Genomic DNA, 19,740 nt, shown 5'->3' on the forward strand with positions numbered 1-19,740 from the left:
TGCTGTGGCCTCTAGCAACAAGACATGACGCAGAGACAGATGTGCAATAAGCCTGAATAAGCCACGATGGTGAATTAGATATGGGCCGCTCTCATGACTAGACCGTACATAGGCATAAGAAAGGGACTTGAATGATGTTGAAGGGATGTTGAGTGAATGTTGTTTAGACATATCATTGTACCTGATCTATATAACACTTCAAAACCTGTCCTCAGACAGAATGTATATTATAGCCTGTTTTTTAATCCTTGTCTTTTCATTAGAGGAGTAGAGCATTGTGTGTCTGTCTGTATGGCTGTGTGTAGATGGATATGGCATCAGTGTCTATGACTGTGTGTATATCTCAATGTAGAGTATAATGTAAATTCCATGATTGGGATTCAGTGTGCATTATGTTATCCCTCTCCGTTTCAGAGTGCGGAGGAGCACTGTGCATTTGTCAGCGTGGTGAGCTGCAGCCTGTGTGTGTTCCTGGCTGTGTTTGTGCTGGTGTGTACAGAGACCCTGACCCAGCGCTGGAGGAGACTGCTGGGTCTGGTGGTCTGGGCCACTCACCTCACCATGGGATTCACCTTCATCTTCAGCGGACCCCTCATCCTGCCCTGGGACCAGGTATACACTCTCGCTCTAAATAAAGGTTGCACAACAAAGCCTGTTGGCTTTCAAAATAAATGTTTGAAGCCCATGTGGTGGTAATTATTCTAATCAAAGGAGAGACTTTTAGATTTCTTCAAAACCATCAACTTTATTAATAATTACTGCAGTAATAGAGTGTTAATGGTCACCCATTGGTGTGGAGTTAAAGCCCAAATAAACAGGATTCATTTACAACTTTTCATAGTCTTCCTGAGTCCTTGTGACGAAGAACAGATACGTGAAATTATACAAAGGTACATTGTGCTCTCGTTCAACAGATACCTCTCTAGTTCATTTACTGCTTGTTTATACAGAAATACTAATGCAACATAGGATTCTAAGCCCTTCCCTCAGAATGATGGAGTCCAGTATTCATCTGCCATATGGGATAAGTAAACAGGAGATTGGGTCCCCCTGGCACCGACAGACAGGCACACAGACACTAATCATGGAATGCAGTCTTTAGGTTATCACCAAGCCATGGTAAATCTACTGTCAGCGTTAACACAGACACATGAGAGTTCAAAGAACCCTATTCTGTTGCCTCTAAGAAAAACAGTGTGAATATACTAATATAGGAATACATTCTAATATAAAAGTAATGTGATTAACATAATGTTGTATTTCTATGACACCCACTTCCTTTGTCCTCTTACCCTTCTCCTCCATCTTCACACTAGCCAGTTTATTAGGTACACCCATCTAGTACCGGGTCGGACCCCCCTTTACCTCCAGAACAGCCTGAATTCTTCAGGCATGGATTCTACAAGGTGTAGCGTTCAAGCGTTGTGCAATTGGTATCTAGGGTCCTAACGTGTGCCAGGAAAACATTCCCCACACCATTACACCACCACCACCAGCCTGTACTGTTGACACCAGGCAGGATGGGACCATGGACTCATGCTGCTTACGCCAAATCCTTACTTTGGTCATTATTTCAGAATTACGTTTCACACAATTTCTGTTTCCTTCCCTGAAGAAGGTATAAGATTTAAGATCTACCCCACAGAGCACGCAATCTTCTCCATGTGATAACAAACAAAACACTCAGTGGCCAGTTTATTAGGTAGGCCACCCCGTTCATGAAAATGGTTCGCTCCTACAGATAGTGAGTCATGTAGCCGTGGCTTGCTATATAAAGAAGGCAGACAGACATCAAGGCATTCAGTTACTGTTCGATTGAACGTTAGAATGAGCAAAATACACCATTACAGCACTGCCAACTGATGTGAATTCTGATGACAGTGGTGTAATGGTATAGGGAATGTTTTTCTGGCACACGTTAGATCCCTTAATACCAATTGAGCAACTTTTGAACGCCATACCTTGTAGAATCCATGCCCTGATGAATTCAGGCTGTTCTGGAGGCAAAGGGGTAACGCCGATCATACCACGCTCTGTTGCTTAGGTCACTTATTTTGCCCATTCTAACGTTCAATCGAACAGTAACTGAATGCCTTGATGCCTGTCTGTCTGCTTTATATAGCAAGCCACGGCTACGTGACTCACTGTCTGTAGGAACTAACCATTTTTATGAACGGGGTGGCCTACCTAGTAAACTGGCCACTGAGTGTACATATATTATATACACACATGAACAGAAGCATCAAAAAGTTATATTTGTCTAGTTATAGCATATCTTGCCAGTACACTGAGGTGACAGTTGTCCAGTAAAACCTTTTGTTCTTTGGATAGTGCTGCCAGTCCGAGACTCTTTCCCCACACAGTGTTTCATGTCATATCAGTCTGACCTATCTCTCTCTCTCCTTTTCTCCTGTAGGTTCCCTTCTTCCTGTTCATCATCTTCACAGTGTACACCATGCTGCCTTTCCAGATGTGCTATGCTGTGGTGCTCAGTGTGATCTCCTCACTCTCTCACATCATGGTCCTCACTCTACGCCTCACTGTCTTCAACACCCAAGATCCCAGCCCCTTTCTGGCCAATCAGGTGTGTTATTAGTTATGCTGTTAGTAACAATTATACGTGTTACGTGATCTCCTGGTGATGCATAACGTTATGTATGTTCACGATGTTGTGCTTTAAATAGTTTTCTATAAACAGGAAGTATCACTGTGTGTGTTTTAATAACTCATGTGTCATGTTTGTTTCAACGAGATTGTGTGCTATAGTGTTGTTTTTGATGTTCTGTAAGGAGTTTTAAAGGCGTAAGGCACATTTCTCTGAAAACAGACAATAAAATGCTTATGCTGTGCAGCTAGGTTGTAATGTCTGTCCCTCTGTCCCCAGCTGCTGTCCAATGCGGTGGTGTTTCTGTGTGGCAGTGGGGTGGGGGCCTTCCATAAGGTCCTGATGGAGAGAGCGCTTAGACAGACCTTCCAGGATACACTCAGATGTCTGGGCATCCGCATGAAGCTGGAGATAGAAAAGAGACAACAGGTGAGAATATTATCAGACACTCTGCTATCTTCTTGATTTAGTTATTTAACCTTTAACCTCTATGGGACCCCTTCCCGTTCTCATCCCGTTAACGGGATTGATTTTGACAACAGCTAGTGGAAAATCAGAGCGGCAAATTTAAAACAGCTAAAATCTCATAATTCCATTTTCTCAAACAATCAACTATTTTACACCATTTTAAAGATAAACTTCTCGTTAATCTAACCACATTGTCCGATTTCAAAAAGGCTTTACGGCGAAAGCATAAAATTAGATTATGTTAGGACATAAACTTCACAAGAAACACCACACAGCCATTTTCCAAGCAACTACATGCATCACAAAAACCCAAAACACAGCTAAATGAAGCACTAACCTTTGACGATCTTCATCAGATGACACTCCTAGGACATTATGTTACACAATACATGTATGTTTTGCTCGATAAAGTTCATATTTATATCCAAAAACAGCATTTTACATTGGCGCGTAATGTTGAGAAATGTTTTCCCTCCAAACATTTCGGTGAATGAGCACAATGAGCACACACAGTACGTAAATTCTCATCGTAAACATTGATCAATATAGAAGTGTTATGCACAGAATTATAGAAACACTTCTCCTAAATGTAATCGCTTTGTCAGATTTCAAAAAAGGTTCACGGCGAAAGCACAATTTGCAATAATCTGAGTACAGCCCAGATGACATTAACAACTAGCAAACAGAAACCCGCCATCTTGGAGTTAATAAAACTAAGAAATTACATTATAAATATTTACTTACCTTTGATTTTCTGCATCAGAAGGTACTCCCAGGATTCCCAGCTCCACAATAAATGTTCGATAAAGTTCAGATTTATTTCCAAATAATCAATTTTGTTCGCGCGTTAGGTTCACTATCCAAATCCACTACGCGCGTGCTTACTTAGTCCAGACAAAAGTCAAAAAAGTTATACTACAGTTTGTACAAACATGTCAAATGATGTATATACTCAATCTTTAGGTTGTTTTTATCATATACCTTGAATAAAATTCCAACCGGACCTATCCGTTCTCTTTAGGAGTCAATATGAACTCAGCTCGCTCCCAAGTCATTGCGCGTGACTTGAGCCCATGCCTTATAATGGGACACCAGTTTACCACAGCTGGTATTCCCTTCAAATTCACCATAGCATCTTCAAACACTGTTCTAAAGACTGATCTAGTGGAAGCTTTAGGAAGTGCAAAATGAACCCTAAGTCACTGTATACAGTCAAGGCAATCACTTGAAAGGACTACAAGCACCAGACTTCCCACTTCCTGCTTGACTTTTTCTCCGGTTTTTGCCTGCCATATGAGTTCTGTTATACTCACAGATATCATTCAAACAGTTTTAGAAACTTCAGAGTGTTTTCTATCCAAATCTACTAATAATATGCATATTCTAGTTTCTGGGACAGAGTAGTAACCTGTTTAAATTGGGTACGTTTTTCATCCGGCCGTGAAAATACTGCCCCTAGCCCTAAGAGGTTGGAAAGACCCTTGAGATTAGAAACCTATTTGGCAAGGGCGATCTCCCAGTGTATCAGAAATCCTGGAAATCCTGGTCTGGTTGAATAAGATACTTTTGGTGTCTCTTTCTGAACAGAGGCTGACCCAACTGAATACAGGAAATATGAAAGACTAATAAAAGTTAATAAATAGTGTTAGGCTAAAATATTTTTGTCATAATAGCACTGGTTAATTTTTTACTTAATTTAAGACCAGTAGCCTTGTTGTTTTCTAGCTTGTATTTTTCATTACGATGATCAAATCCCCCTCAAATAAAATTTCATGAATGATTTTTTAAGTAGATGTCTGTGTGTGTGCTCTGTTAGTAAAAACGGGTGTCTGTTTCAAATGGATTTTTAACCATACATTCTTTTCATTTGGAATAATAGTTGCTTAGGAAGTGACACCACACACCATGAGAGAGAGGAGGCTGCTGGCTGCCTCTGTTCTACTCTGTTGTATTGAGCCCAAAAAAAGGAGCAGTGCCACAGGGGTTAGCCAAAGAGCACAGGCACCATAAATAAAGAGAAGAGGGAAGGGAGGGTTTGAAATGGGTCCCAACGCTGAGGTGAACAGTATTCCCCCCCCTCCCTCCCTCCACAGAGCACTATGCCATTGTTCTCTAGACCCAGTCAGATAGAATCTGCCAGATCAATTACAGCACAGAACTGAGCTGACTGAACCAAATCAAGGCCACTTTGTGCAGAATGATTTTCCATGCTTTACGGTTTACTGGAAAACCTGCTCCAGTCATTTGAACCAGGAGGTGGTAATCTATCTGGGAGAGTATGTAGGCCTAACCAGTTACCCCGTAACACTGGTCTTGGGTCAGTTTTACATTTCTTCCACTAATGGTTAAAGTTAGGATTTGATCCTAGATCTGTACCTAGGAGCAACTTCCCCCCTGTGGATGCAGCCAAACCAGTGGAGAGAGGAAAGAGAGTAGTCCGGTGCCTCAGTATTGCATCATAAGGGTGAACAGGAATTATGATGGGATTGAAGAATGATTTCCTGAGACATCTCCTTATTAACTTCTTAGATTCCCATCTCACCTGACTCTATTCCATCCAGAGGCTCTCAATGCAATGTTATATCTTTCTGTTGACTGTCTGTACAACCAGACTGGCAGCACAATGATTATAAAGCTTTTAACAGTAATCTGAATGAATGGGGCCCTTGTTAGTGGAGTTACCAGATCAGCAAGACACTCTGACAGCTGGTTGATACTCCAATTGGGTTGGGTTCATGACCTTTTGTCTATCGGACAGTGTGTGTGGTTGGGTGGGTGTGGTGTGTTGATGCTAACGTGTGTGTGTGCCTGCGTAGGAGAACCTGCTGCAGTCTGTGCTGCCGGTCTACATCTCCATGAAGATGAAGCTGGCCATCATGGAGCGTCTGCAAGACTGCAAGGACAAAGAAGAGCAGCAACGACTCGTCAAAGACAACAACTTCCACAGTCTCTACGTCAAGAGACACGAGAACGTCAGGTACAGTACAACAATAGCCTGTCAAGGACTAAGAATATGACTGAGAAACATACAGCCTGTTCAAAAAACCTGTTATGTTCTAAGAAAATTACTAAGAAACATACAGTAGAATCTTATCCTTTGCCTGTCACTCATTGCCTGTCAAACTAAGCACGGTTTTCAGTCTACCAAATAACACACATGGGAAATATTTACCCAACCCAAATGTTCTCTTGAACGAAACTCCGCTTTTGGCTTTAGTCTTTGATTTTCTCATTCCCTGCCTTTACATTTTTGCTTTTTTTCTGCTTCTGCAACGGCCCAATACATCACCGGGGCCAAGCATTCTTCCATCCAGGACCTCTCTACCAGGTGGTGTCAGAGGAAGGCCCTAAAAATTGTCAAAGACTCCAGCCACCCTAGTCATAGACTGTTCTCTCTGCTACCGCACTGCAAGTGGTACCAGAGCGCCAAGTCTAGGTCCAATAGGCTTCTAAACAGCTTCTACCCCCAAGCCATAAGACTCTTGAACATCTAATCAAATGGCTACCCAGACTATTTGCATTGCCCTCCCTCCTCCCCTTTCACACTGCTGCTACTCTCTGTTATTATCTATGCATAGTCACTTTAATAACTACCTACATGTACATATTACCTCGACACCGGTGCCCCCGTACTTTGACTCTGTATATAGTCCCGTTATTGTTATTTACTGCTGCTCTTTAATTATTTGTTATTCTTATCTCTTACTTTTATTTGTTATTTTTTTCTTAAATCTGCATTGTTGGTTAAGGGCTTGTAAGTACGCATTTCACTGTAAGTTCTACACATGTTTATTCGGCGCATGTGACAAATACGATTTGATTTGGTTTTGAAATTGGGTTTCCATAGCTAGGGACTTGAGAAGAGCAGAATCAGTTGCTTTGTGAGAATGTGTTAAAGTTCACAGTTAGCCATTGTTATGTAAATGCCAGCTGAAAAGTACCAGTGACCTGGCTTTGGCCCCAAGTGAGAGCAGGTCCGCTGGATCCATGGCCCAGTGAGACCCGGGTGCCGACCCGCAAAGATGGAAACAATAGTCTGAACACTGGGTTAAATCATATGTTGCATGTGTGCTTTGAATAGTTTGTTTGTGTTCTCTAAATGTATTAATTTAATTTCCCCTGATATCCTCTGACCCCGAGGACTGGAGTTGCCCATCACTGCTCTGGGAGGTCTATTTACACTCACAATGCCCAGTCAGTTCTCATGAAATTTAGCATTATAGTGGTAGCTGATCATTGACCCAAATGAGGCCTTTTGTTTTATGGGCATTCATTTAGAAAGTGCTGACAGACATTGGCTTTGTAGCCTATCCAGTGAACCTTGGCAGATGGCTCAATAGATTCCCTAAGTTTTAGACTCTGTAATTGCTTACAGTCTGTACTGTACCTTCTACCTTCCAGGAGAGAGAGGGAGCCCATTTGTTGTCCAAATTAAGGTCAACACAGTAACACTCTTCAATCTTCTCAGTAGCCTGACAAACTGACATTTGTAACTACCTGGTTGATTTGATAAGTTTAGACCCATAATTAATATGATTTCATAGAAAAGGAGGGACATTTAAACTGTCTGATCTGAGAAGGCCTTGTGAAGATCAGACTGTATCATGTGCTGCTGTTGCTCGGCTAGTGCGTGAATCCTCATTTAAGCCCTTTGGTGTTACTGTGAATTATAGCCCAACCACCTCCCCATTTCATCCTTGTAATGACACAAGACATGCTTGTCATTAGACATGTTCTTTCCAAGGAAACACCTGCTTGTTGTCAGTCAGAGTTACTGGGCAGCCATGGTTCTCTGGTCTGCCTGGCGAGCAACAGGCTAATGTTAGCTACTTTAATGAGGACTGACCTTGGCAGCAGTTAGCCCTCTGAGCCCTGGTAATGAGCCAGTGATTAGGCTGTGGCGGCTGGATGTGTGGTGGCCTGGGTCAGGTGCTCTGTGTGGAGGATAGGGTTCACAATAAGCTTATAGCACTTCCACTCAATATACAGTGCAGTGCTTCCCCTATTATTTTTTTCAGCAGCTGTGGCAAAGTTAGCATTGTGGGGGTGGGGGGGGCGTGTTGGTGGACGTGGCCAATGGCAAACATTTTAGTGGCCGTCCTGTTGGCTACAGACAATTTGTTTAATGTTTTAAAGCTGATTTCATGCAATTCTACGCATTTTGCCATGGACGGAGAGAACATTTTACAGTTTTAATGGGTCTTGACCCCATATGTCCTGAGTCGGTCGTGATCAGTAAGCATGAAATGCAAGAAAATGCTTGGAAACTATGTGCAACAGGGAGGGACTATCTAAACTTGTCCAATAATGAATACTTCTTGTTTTCTTTGCAAACCATGTTTCTTAATGAACACACCCTTGGCTTTTCTCTTTGTGCAGTATTCTGTATGCTGACATTGTGGGCTTCACCCGATTGGCCAGCGACTGCTCTCCGAAGGAGCTGGTCATTATGCTCAACGAGCTGTTTGGGAAGTTTGACCAGATTGCAAAGGTGAGTTAATAATTTGTAAGATTTGCACCATTAGTTAAATTAACACTGACTTTTCACCTTTTATTTCATATTTAGCTACACTTTTACGTTTATTATGATAACACGACAGTGTAGTAATGCATAATCCACTTGTTATGTGGCATTAATCAGTGCTTGCTTCATCATGATAATAATAATTCTAATAATATATTTATTTTATAGAGTGCGTTTCATGACACAGATCATCTCAGATAGTTAAAAACAAGTACATGTAGTTCTTGGGCTGAACACGTATGGATGTGTTGTGTGTTTGGTTCTTCAGGAGAACTTCTGATGCCTTGTTTGTGTTCATGCTAAATCCAGTTGACATGTCTGCTTCTTGGATGGTCTTCATGGTCTGTGGTATTTTTCTATTTTATTCTTCAGGAGAACGAGTGCATGAGAATCAAGATTTTGGGAGACTGCTACTACTGTGTGTCTGGCCTGCCTGTCTCCCTGCCCATGCATGCCAAGAACTGTGTGAAGATGGGTCTGGACATGTGTGAGGCCATCAAGTGAGTTCAGAGGAGGCCTCCTGGGGGGAAAACAATTACTAAAACATGTGATCCTTCTGGTTAGTTCCAGGACTTTAGCAACATGTATTCTCATTAGATTGTGAGATAAATAGAGTATAGTAAATCAGATGTGTTAAAGTCAGGTAGGGAGGGTATTGTTATTGTATAACGCAAGGGGGACTTTCTGGCCTAAGTAGTAGGTGTTGATATGAGTCGTCTGGGTCAGTGATGGTTATGAGAGTGAGTTAGTTCTATAATCAGGTGTTCTGGAGGACTGGAGGGTCTGTCAAAGGAAGGCTTTATCATGGCTCCTCTCTGCCTTGTTGGACAATCAAATCACATTTCATTTGTTACACGCTTCGTAAACAACAGGTGTAGACTAACAGTGTAATGCTTACTTAAGGATCCTTTTACAACAATGCAGAGTTAAAGATAAATGAAATACAAAATAGAAATAGTGACACAAGGAATAAATACACAGTCGGTAACAATAACGAGTAAAAATAACATGGCTATATACAGGAAGTACCAGTACTGAGGCGATGTGCAGGGGTACGAGGTAATAACATAAGTATACAGGAAGTACCAGTACTGAGGCGATGTGCAGGGGTACGAGGTAATCAAGGTAGTTATGTACTGTACATATAGGGAGGGGTAAAGTGACAAGGCAACAGTATAGATAATAGACCGTAGCAACAGTGTATGTGGTGAGTATGTGTGGCGTCAGTATGCATGTGTGCGCATGTTATGACAACAAGGAAGTAGTTGATTTGTTCAGCTGGCTCTGACGTCAAAGCAATAAGAAGGAATCCCAGGGAAACCTAAATGAACACACACACACACACACATCTGACAGATTCTGATCCCGCCCCTCAGACAAGTGCGCGAGGCCACAGGTGTGGACATCAACATGAGAGTGGGCGTGCACTCCGGCAACGTGCTCTGCGGTGTGATTGGCCTCCGCAAGTGGCAGTTTGACGTTTGGTCACATGACGTCACCCTGGCCAATTATATGGAGTCTGGAGGCTTACCTGGGTATGTTAGTAGTTGAGTTAACCATGTATGGTAAATCTTTAATCCTAATGGTGGCATTCATTATTAAGTTACTAGTGGTAACCTAGTCCTAGTAAGTGCATTTTACTAATAGTAACCCCCATCTTTGTCTTGATCAGGCGTGTCCACATCACTGAGGCCACCCTGAAGCACCTGAACAAGGCCTATGAGGTGGAGGAGGGCAACGGTGGGCTAAGAGATGCCTACCTGAAGGAGCTCAACATTCAGACATACCTTGTCATCGATCCTCGGGTGAGCTACCTCATTTAATGTATTACCTCCAGAATCCCTGACAAGGGGCTTATCTGTATATGTGAGACTGTACTCCTCGTTAACGTGTGTGTGTGTCATCAGTCTAAGGACCAGGCTCTGAACAGCCGCAGTATGCCCAAGCCGCGTGTGAATGATGGGCTGAAGATGCGGGCGTCAGTGAGAATGACCCGTTACCTGGAGTCCTGGGGCGCCGTCAAACCCTTCGCCCACCTACAGAGCAGAGAGGGGTACACCACGGACACCATGGTCAATGGAAAATCACGCTGCAAGGTGAGTGACGGCTGGGGGTCCACTGCATTATAACTGATGAAAAGATTACCAGACATACTTCCTCTAACAGAAATAGTCCACTTTACACATCAAATCAAGCATAACAGGTTGAAATGTATTGCTACAAGCATCAGTATTTCCTGTGGAAGACTGTTGTGACTGTTGATGGCATATTTATTGGCATATACATACATGCTGCTTTACTTCTTGCTTTACTTTACTTCTTGCTGTTTTACGCACGATGTGTATAACAACAGTTGTTTTAAAAAAAATTCTAGGACATCCCTCTGCGCACAGCTCACTCGAAGATCACTGAGAGGTAAGGAAGGCCAAGTCTGAGAACACAGAGAGGATCAGTTCATTTGTTTATATGTTAACAAGAGCCCTGAACTGGCATCATGTCAGAGTGGTGACGTCAGACTCTCCTTACTGGAGTAGTACTCCTGCTATGCATCAGTCTGTTGATACAGTGGGTGTTTATGGTTGTGGAGGTGTATTTAGGAAGCCAGTTCTTTTTTTGAATTACCAAATGCAAACAACAGATCAGTCACTGTACAGTAAATGTTAAGCGATTTGTAAGTCCACTTAATGTTACACGTATTGTATATAAAAACACAAACACATTTACTTTTTATAAGGTCATCAAGTTTGGTCGCAAAGGGCTTAGAGGTTGTCTCTTTTTCCCCATTACTGACAAAAGCTGAACCACTTGTGAGTGCAGTAGACAGGACAGGGAAATAAGAAAATTGCCCCGTAAGACCTTTTGTCTCGGCTGTGGTTCTAGTGGACACCGATACTGTGAATGGACACTTAACAGGAACCGGCTATGTTGCTTCCGATGTGGTTGGTGGCCCTTCCTATGTTCTTTCATTTGGTCAGGAACAGTCCCTCTTCATGTCATGTTTAATAAAAACACAATAGTTTCTTTATTCAGTTACAATACAAGCTTTATTAATATTTGATCCATTCTATGGAGACAGACATTTGTTGTTTTAGCACACATGAATCCTCACATACAACACACAACAGTCCCATACAGCGACAACGGTCACCATGTTGAATGTGTCTATCTCTCACTGTTGGTCCCTGACAGCTTTGATGAGTCTGTAGAGGAGCCCTTCTCCTCGCCCGCCCCTCCGCTCAGCACCTATAAGTGAGTGGTGCCAGCCTGGCTCACAACGCAAGTTCTCCCTTCTGAGTGGAGGAGGAGAATCTTGATGTTTCACCAGCACCATTAACCTCCAACCCTTCTTTCTGGGTTAACACTTCTCCCTACCCCCCCATACTGCCTAGAGCTGCCTCCCTCTTCTGTATAACAGGGCACCACATGGATTCCCATGCCTTTACAAAGCAAGCAGGGCATAGTAACCACTCTCTACTAAGTGTTTAAAGTGTCTTTTTGTTTTCCCACTGGAGTTATGTGCTGTTATAAATACCTTGTGTGTGTGTGTCTGTCTGTGTGTGTGTCTGTCTTTGTGTGTCTCTGTCTGTGTGTGTGTTTCCTTCCTGGTGGGGCAGGGGACACAGAGCAGGGGTACTGCTGGGAGACTCCTGTTCAGTCACCAGAGTTCAACTAACACACAACATCCTGCACACACACACATTATAGAATGAATGACACACCTCCCCCTTCTCTCTGTTTCCACTAATGCTGAGAATGGCCTAAACCAGTTGCCTCCCTGCACAGCACACTGGGACTGAATAACCTGCATGATCTTGGCTGGTTTACCAGCATCCATCTGTCTGTCTGTCTGTCTGTCTGTCTGTCTGTCTGTCTGTCTGCGTGTCGGTCTGTCTGTCTGTCTGTCTGTCTGCGTGTCGGTCGGTAGGTCTGTCTGTCTGCATGTCTGTCTGTCTGTCTGCGTGTCGGTCGGTCTGTCTGTCTGCGTGTCGGTCGGTCTGTCTGTCTGTCTGCGTGTCGGTCGGTAGGTCTGTCTGTCTGCATGTCTGTCTGTCTGTCTGCGTGTCGGTCGGTCGGTCTGTCTGTCTGCGTGTCGGTCGGTCGGTCTGTCTGTCTGCGTGTCGGTCGGTCGGTCTGTCTGTCTGCGTGTCGGTCGGTCTGTCTGTCTGTCTGTCTGTCTGCGTGTCGGTCGGTCTGTCTGTCTGTCTGTCTGTTTGCGTGTCGGTCGGTCTGTCTGTCTGTCTGCCTGCGTGTCGGTCGGTCTGTCTGCGTGTCGGTCGGTCTGTCTGTCTGCGTGTCGGTCAGTCTGTCTGTCTGCGTGTCGGTCGGTCTGTCCTTCTGCGTGTCGGTCGGTCTGTCTGTCTGCGTGTCGGACGGTCTGTCTGTCTGTCTGTCTGCGTGTCGGACGGTCTGTCTGTCTGTCTGTCTGCGTGTCGGTCGGTCTGTCTGTCTGTCTGTCTGCGTGTCGGTCTGTCTGTCTGTCTGTCTGCGTGTCGGTCGGTCTGTCTGTCTGTCTGCGTGTCGGTCTGTCTGTCTGTCTGCGTGTCGGTCTGTCTGTCTGTCTGCGTGTCGGTCTGTCTGTCTGTCTGCGTGTCGGTCTGTCTGTCTGTCTGTCTGCGTGTCGGTCGGTCGGTTCGTCTGTCTGTCTGCGTGTCGGTCGGTCTGTCTGTCTGTCTGCGTGTCGGTCGGTCTGTCTGTCGGTCTGTCTGTCTGTCTGCGTGTCGGTCTGTCTGTCTGTCTGCGTGTCGGTCTGTCTGTCTGTCTGTCTGCGTGTCGGTCGGTCGGTCTGTCTGTCTGTCTGCGTGTCGGTCGGTCTGTCTGTCTGTCTGCGTGTCGGTCGGTCTGTCTGTCTGCATGTCTGTCTGTCTGCGTGTCGGTCAGTCTGTCCGTCTGCGTGTCGGTCAGTCTGTCCGTCTACGTGTCGGTCGGTCTGTCCTTCTGCGTGTCGGTCTGTCTGTCTGTCTGCGTGTCGGTCGGTCGGTCTGTCTGTCTGCGTGTCGGTCGGTCGGTCTGTCTGCGTGTCGGTCGGTCGGTCTGTCTGCGTGTCGGTCGGTCGGTCTGTCTGCGTGTCGGTCGGTCGGTCGGTCTGTCTGCGTGTCGGTCGGTCTGTCTGTCTGTCTGCGTGTCGGTCTGTCTGTCTGTCTGCGTGTCGGTCTGTCTGTCTGTCTGCGTGTCGGTCGGTCTGTCTGCGTGTCGGTCTGTCTGTCTGTCTGTCTGCGTGTCGGTCGGTCTGTCTGTCTGTCTGCGTGTCGGTCGGTCTGTCTGTCTGTCTGTCTGTCTGCGTGTCGGTCAGTCTGTCTGTCTGTCCTTCTGCGTGTCGGTCAGTCTGTCTGTCTGCGTGTCGGTCGGTCTGTCTGTCTGTCTGCGTGTCGGTCGGTCGGTCTGTCTGCGTGTCGGTCGGTCGGTCTGTCTGCGTGTCGGTCGGTCGGTCTGTCTGCGTGTCGGTCGGTCGGTCTGTCTGCGTGTCGGTCGGTCTGTCTGCGTGTCGGTCGGTCTGTCTGTCTGCGTGTCGGTCGGTCGGTCTGTCTGTCTGCGTGTCGGTCGGTCGGTCTGTCTGTCTGTCTGCGTGTCGGTCGGTCTGTCTGTCTGTCTGCGTGTCGGTCGGTCTGTCTGTCTGCGTGTCGGTCGGTCTGTCTGTCTGTCTGTCTGCGTGTCGGTCAGTCTGTCTGTCTGTCTGCGTGTCGGTCAGTCTGTCTGTCTGTCTGTCTGCGTGTCGGTCTGTCTGTCTGTCTGCGTGTCGGTCAGTCTGTCTGTCTGCATGTCGGTCGGTCTGTCTGTCTGCGTGTCGGTCGGTCTGTCTGCGTGTCGGTCGGTCTGTCTGTCTGCGTGTCGGTCTGTCGGTCGTTCTGTCTGCGTGTTGGTCGGTCTGTCTGCGTGTTGGTCGGTCGGTCTGTCGGTCTGTCTGCGTGTCGGTCGGTCTGTTGGTCTGTCTGCGTGTCTGTCGGTCTGTCTGCGTGTCGGTCGGTCTGCGTGTCGGTCGGTCTGTCGGTCTGCGTGTCGGTCGGTCTGTCTGCGTGTCGGTCTGTCTGTCTGTCTGTCTGTCTGCGTGTCGGTCTGTCTGTCTGCGTGTCTGCCTGCGTGTCGGTCGGTCTGTCTGCGTGTCTGTCTGCGTGTCAGTCGGTCGGTCTGCGTGTCAGTCGGTCGGTCTGTCTGCGTGTCGGTCTGTCTGTCTGCGTATCGGTCGGTCTGTCTGTCTGTCTGTTTGCGTGTCGGTCTGTCTGTCTGTGTGTCGGTCAGTCTGCGTGTCTGTCTGTTTGCGTGTCGGTTGGTCTGTCTGTCTGTGTGTCGGTCAGTCTGTCTGTCTGTCTGCGTGTCGGTCGGTCTGTCTGCGTGTCGGTCGGTCTGTCTGCGTGTCGGTCGGTCTGTCTGCGTGTCGGTCAGTCTGTCTGCGTGTCGGTCGGTGTGTCTGTCTGCGTGTCGGTCGGTGTGTCTGTCTGCGTGGCGGTCGGTCTGTCTGTCTGCGTGGCGGTCGGTCTGTCTGTCTGCGTGGCGGTCGGTCTGTCTGTCTGCGTGGCGGTCGGTCGGTCTGTCTGCGTGGCGGTCGGTCTGCGTGTCGGTCGGTGTGTCTGTCTGCGTGTCGGTCGGTGTGTCTGTCTGCGTGTCTGTTTGCGTGTCAGTCAGTCGGTCTGTCTGTCTGTCTGTCTGCGTGTCTGTCTGTCTGCGTGTCAGCCGGTCTGTCTGCTTGTCTGTCTGCGTGTCAGCCGGTCTGCGTGTCAGCCGGTCTGTCTGCTTGTTTGTCTGCGTGTCAGCCGGTCTGTCTGCGTGTCAGCCGGTCTGTCTGCTTGTCTGTCTGCCTGTCAGCCGGTCTGTCTGCTTGTCTGTCTGCGTGTCTGTCTGTCTGTCTGTCTGTCTGTCTGTCTGTCTGTCTGCTTGTCTGTCTGCTTGTCTGTCTGCGTGCCAGTCTGTCTGTCTGCGTGTCAGTCTGTCTGTCTGCATGTCAGTCGGTCTGTCTGCGTGTCTGTCTGTCTGTTTGCGTGTCAGTCTGTCTGTTTGCGTGTCAGTCTGTCTGTTTGCGTGTCAGTCTGTCTGTTTGCGTGTCAGTCGGTCTGTCTGTTTGCGTGTCGGTTGGTCTGTCTGTCTGTGTGTCGGTCGGTCTGTCTGTCTGTCTGCGTGTCGGTCGGTCTGTCTGCGTGTCGGTCGGTCTGTCTGCGTGTCGGTCGGTCTGTCTGCGTGTCGGTCAGTCTGTCTGCGTGTCGGTCGGTGTGTCTGTCTGCGTGTCGGTCGGTGTGTCTGTCTGCGTGTCGGTCGGTCTGTCTGTCTGCGTGGCGGTCGGTCTGTCTGTCTGCGTGGCGGTCGGTCTGTCTGTCTGCGTGGCGGTCGGTCGGTCTGTCTGCGTGGCGGTCGGTCTGCGTGTCGGTCGGTGTGTCTGTCTGCGTGTCGGTCGGTGTGTCTGTCTGCGTGTCTGTTTGCGTGTCAGTCAGTCGGTCTGTCTGTCTGTCTGTCTGCGTGTCTGTCTGTCTGCGTGTCAGCCGGTCTGTCTGCTTGTCTGTCTGCGTGTCAGCCGGTCTGCGTGTCAGCCGGTCTGTCTGCTTGTCTGTCTGCGTGTCAGCCGGTCTGTCTGCTTGTCTGTCTGCCTGTCAGCCGGTCTGTCTGCTTGTCTGTCTGCGTGTCTGTCTGTCTGTCTGTCTGTCTGTCTGTCTGCTTGTCTGTCTGCTTGTCTGTCTGCGTGCCAGTCTGTCTGTCTGCGTGTCAGTCTGTCTGTCTGCATGTCAGTCGGTCTGTCTGCGTGTCTGTCTGTCTGTTTGCGTGTCAGTCTGTCTGTTTGCGTGTCAGTCTGTCTGTTTGCGTGTCAGTCTGTCTGTTTGCGTGTCAGTCTGTCTGTTTGCGTGTCAGTCGGTCTGTCTGTTTGCGTGTCAGTCGGTCTGTCTGTCTGCGTGTCGGTCTGTCTGTCTGTCTGCGTGTCGGTCGGTCTGTCTGTCTGTCTGCGTGTCGGTCAGTCTGTCTGTCTGCGTGTCGGTCGGTCTGTCTGTCTGCGTGTCGGTCGGTCGGTCTGTCTGCGTGTCGGTCGGTCGGTCTGTCTGCGTGTCGGTCGGTCTGTCTGCGTGTCGGTCGGTCGGTCTGTCTGCGTGTCGGTCGGTCGGTCTGTCTGCGTGTCGGTCTGTCTGCGTGTCGGTCGGTCGGTCTGTCTGCGTGTCGGTCGGTCTGTCTGTCTGCGTGTCGGTCGGTCTGTCTGTCTGCGTGTCGGTCGGTCGGTCGGTCTGTCTGTCTGCGTGTCGGTCGGTCGGTCTGTCTGCGTGGTCGGTCGGTCGGTCGGTCTGTCTGCGCGTCGGTCGGTCGGTCTGTCTGCGCGTCGGTCGGTCGGTCTGTCTGGGTGTCGGTCGGTCGGTCTGTCTGCGTGTCGGTCGGTCGGTCTGTCTGCGTGGTCGGTCGGTCGGTCTGTCTGCGTGTCGGTCTGTCTGCGTGTCGGTCGGTCGGTCTGTCTGCGTGTCGGTCGGTCGGTCTGTCTGCGTGTCGGTCGGTCTGTCTGTCTGCGTGTCGGTCGGTCGGTCTGTCTGTCTGCGTGTCGGTCGGTCTGTCTGTCTGTCTGCGTGTCGGTCGGTCTGTCTGTCTGTCTGCGTGTCGGTCTGTCTGTCTGTCTGCGTGTCTGTCTGTCTGTCTGTCTGCGTGTCGGTCAGTCTGTCTGTCTGTCTGCGTGTCGGTCAGTCTGTCTGTCTGTCTGTCTGCGTGTCGGTCTGTCTGTCTGTCTGCGTGTCGGTCGGTCTGTCTGTCTGCGTGTCTGTCTGTCTGCGTGTCGGTCAGTCTGTCTGTCTGCATGTCGGTCGGTCTGTCTGTCTGCATGTCGGTCGGTCTGTCTGTCTGCGTGTCGGTCGGTCTGTCTGCGTGTCGGTCGGTCTGTCTGTCTCGCGTGTCGGTCTGTCGGTCGTTCTGTCTGCGTGTTGGTCGGTCTGTCTGCGTGTTGGTCGGTCGGTCTGTCGGTCTGTCTGCGTGTCTGTCGGTCTGTCTGCGTGTCGGTCGGTCTGCGTGTCGGTCGGTCTGTCGGTCTGCGTGTCGGTCGGTCTGTCTGCGTGTCGGTCGGTCTGTCTGTTTGTCTGTCTGCGTGTCGGTCGGTCTGTCTGTCTGTCTGTCTGCGTGTCGGTCTGTCTGTCTGCGTGTCTGCCTGCGTGTCGGTCGGTCTGTCTGCGTGTCTGTCTGCGTGTCGGTCGGTCGGTCTGTCTGTCTGCGTGTCTGTCTGCGTGTCAGTCGGTCGGTCTGTCTGCGTGTCGGTCTGTCTGTCTGCGTATCGGTCGGTCTGTCTGTCTGTCTGTTTGCGTGTCGGTCTGTCTGTCTGTGTGTCGGTCAGTCTGCGTGTCTGTCTGTTTGCGTGTCGGTTGGTCTGTCTGTCTGTGTGTCGGTCAGTCTGTCTGTCTGTCTGCGTGTCGGTCGGTCTGTCTGCGTGTCGGTCGGTCTGTCTGCGTGTCGGTCGGTCTGTCTGCGTGTCGGTCAGTCTGTCTGCGTGACGGTCGGTGTTTCTGTCTGCGTGTCGGTCGGTGTGTCTGTCTGCGTGGCGGTCGGTCTGTCTGTCTGCGTGGCGGTCGGTCTGTCTGTCTGCGTGGCGGTCGCGTCTGTCTGTCTGCGTGGCGGTCGGTCGGTCTGCGTGGCGGTCGGTGTGTCTCTGTGTCTGTCGCGTGTCGGTCGGTGTGTCTGTCTGCGTGTCTGTTTGCGTGTCAGTCAGTCGGTCTGTCTGTCTGTCTGTCTGCGTGTCTGTCTGTCTGCGTGTCAGCCGGTCTGTCTGCTTGTCTGTCTGCGTGTCAGCCGGTCTGCGTGTCAGCCGGTCTGTCTGCTTGTCTGTCTGCGTGTCAGCTGGTCTGTCTGCGTGTCAGCCGGTCTGTCTGCTTGTCTGTCTGCCTGTCAGCCGGTCTGTCTGCTTGTCTGTCTGCGTGTCTGTCTGTCTGTCTGTCTGTCTGTCTGTCTGTCTGTCTGTCTGTCTGCTTGTCTGTCTGCTTGTCTGTCTGCGTGCCAGTCTGTCTGTCTGCGTGTCAGTCTGTCTGTCTGCATGTCAGTCGGTCTGTCTGCGTGTCTATCTGTCTGTTTGCGTGTCTGTCTGTCTGTTTGCGTGTCAGTCTGTCTGTTTGCGTGTCAGTCGGTCTGTCTGTCTGCGTGGCGGTCGGTCTGTCTGTCTGCGTGGCGGTCGGCCTGTCTGTCTGTCTGTCTGCGTGTCGGTCGGTCTGTGTGTCGGTCGGTTGGTCGGTCTGTCTGCATCTGTCTGTTGGCCTCTGTGTGTGTCTGTCGGCCTCTGTGTGTCTGCTAGTCTACCTCTTCCTTATTGTTTGAGTGTTTTACAGGAACAAGTCCCAGAAGAGCAAGTTTGATGAGGAGCTGCACAATGAGATGACCACCACCATCGATGAGCTCAGCAACAAGTTAGTCTCAATAGTCACTAAATAGTCAAAAGACATTCAGAGAATAGTCACTAGGTAGGACCACAAGTTTAAGCCTAAACTCAGAATTAAGGATCTAATGTTATCTAATCTTCCTAGCCACCAACATATCCCTTGAGAAAAGTCTTATTTAGCCAATTGTGAATAATATTGACAAAGATGAGTCAAAGCTATCTGAACATTTATTTTAGCTATTGAGTTGTAAAGCTTGCACTCACACACACCCACTCACTCTTTCACACACTCTTCCTCACACTCTCTCCCCATGTGACCTCCAGGCAGTGGGTGAAGTCTGAGATTAGCAGTCTGGCTGTGTGGTTCCCTAAGAAAGAGCTGGAGAAACAGGTGAGTCTGTCTCAGAGCTGTCTAGACACCGTTGAGAGGAGCATTGCTGTCCTAGTATACACTGTAGTAGGTACATCTCCACAATGAACATCTCTAGAACCTTATAGATACAATATAAAGACATATCAGTTGTCTCTGGAATGAGTACATTTAACTATCAATTGACAGACTCTATGGTCTTCATACACTGGAGCGTTACTGTCCTAATATACAACATGTACATCTGTACAATGGCAATGTCAAGAGCCTTTATGTAAGATACAGTATAAAGAAAAACATTCATACATGACATTTTAGTTCCTAACCCTTACAACATGCTAAATGTTATATCGGCATCTATTTCTTTGGTTCAATCTCTTGATATCTCTGATTAGCCTACACAGACCACACCTGTTCTTAGCGCTTTCGGAAAGTATTCAGACCCCTTTCAAAAACCAAGCCAT

The 19,740-nt window shown here is 48.3% G+C and overlaps 1 protein-coding gene across 5 annotated transcripts in view; it reads left to right on the plus strand.

Moving 5' to 3' along the window:
• Positions 1-19,740, plus strand: part of LOC106587576 (adenylate cyclase type 2) — an 84,920-nt gene that overhangs the window by 55,357 nt on the left and 9,823 nt on the right. For 4 of the 5 annotated variants that reach the window (XM_014176095.2, XM_014176096.2, XM_014176098.2 and 1 more), the window contains exons 3-15: positions 415-612; positions 2,417-2,584; positions 2,885-3,034; positions 5,890-6,050; positions 8,453-8,564; positions 8,970-9,097; positions 9,974-10,132; positions 10,270-10,402; positions 10,505-10,693; positions 10,972-11,012; positions 11,787-11,846; positions 18,857-18,934; positions 19,231-19,297. In XM_014176095.2, the coding sequence (XP_014031570.1) occupies positions 415-612; positions 2,417-2,584; positions 2,885-3,034; positions 5,890-6,050; positions 8,453-8,564; positions 8,970-9,097; positions 9,974-10,132; positions 10,270-10,402; positions 10,505-10,693; positions 10,972-11,012; positions 11,787-11,846; positions 18,857-18,934; positions 19,231-19,297 (1,644 nt within the window). The remainder of the gene's footprint in view (positions 1-414; positions 613-2,416; positions 2,585-2,884; positions 3,035-5,889; positions 6,051-8,452; positions 8,565-8,969; positions 9,098-9,973; positions 10,133-10,269; positions 10,403-10,504; positions 10,694-10,971; positions 11,013-11,786; positions 11,847-18,856; positions 18,935-19,230; positions 19,298-19,740) is intronic. The other variant, XM_014176097.2, reaches the window with a different exon arrangement.

The sequence above is a fragment of the Salmo salar genome, chromosome ssa26 (assembly GCF_905237065.1).
Source record: "Salmo salar chromosome ssa26, Ssal_v3.1, whole genome shotgun sequence".
Taxonomy (NCBI): domain Eukaryota; kingdom Metazoa; phylum Chordata; class Actinopteri; order Salmoniformes; family Salmonidae; genus Salmo; species Salmo salar.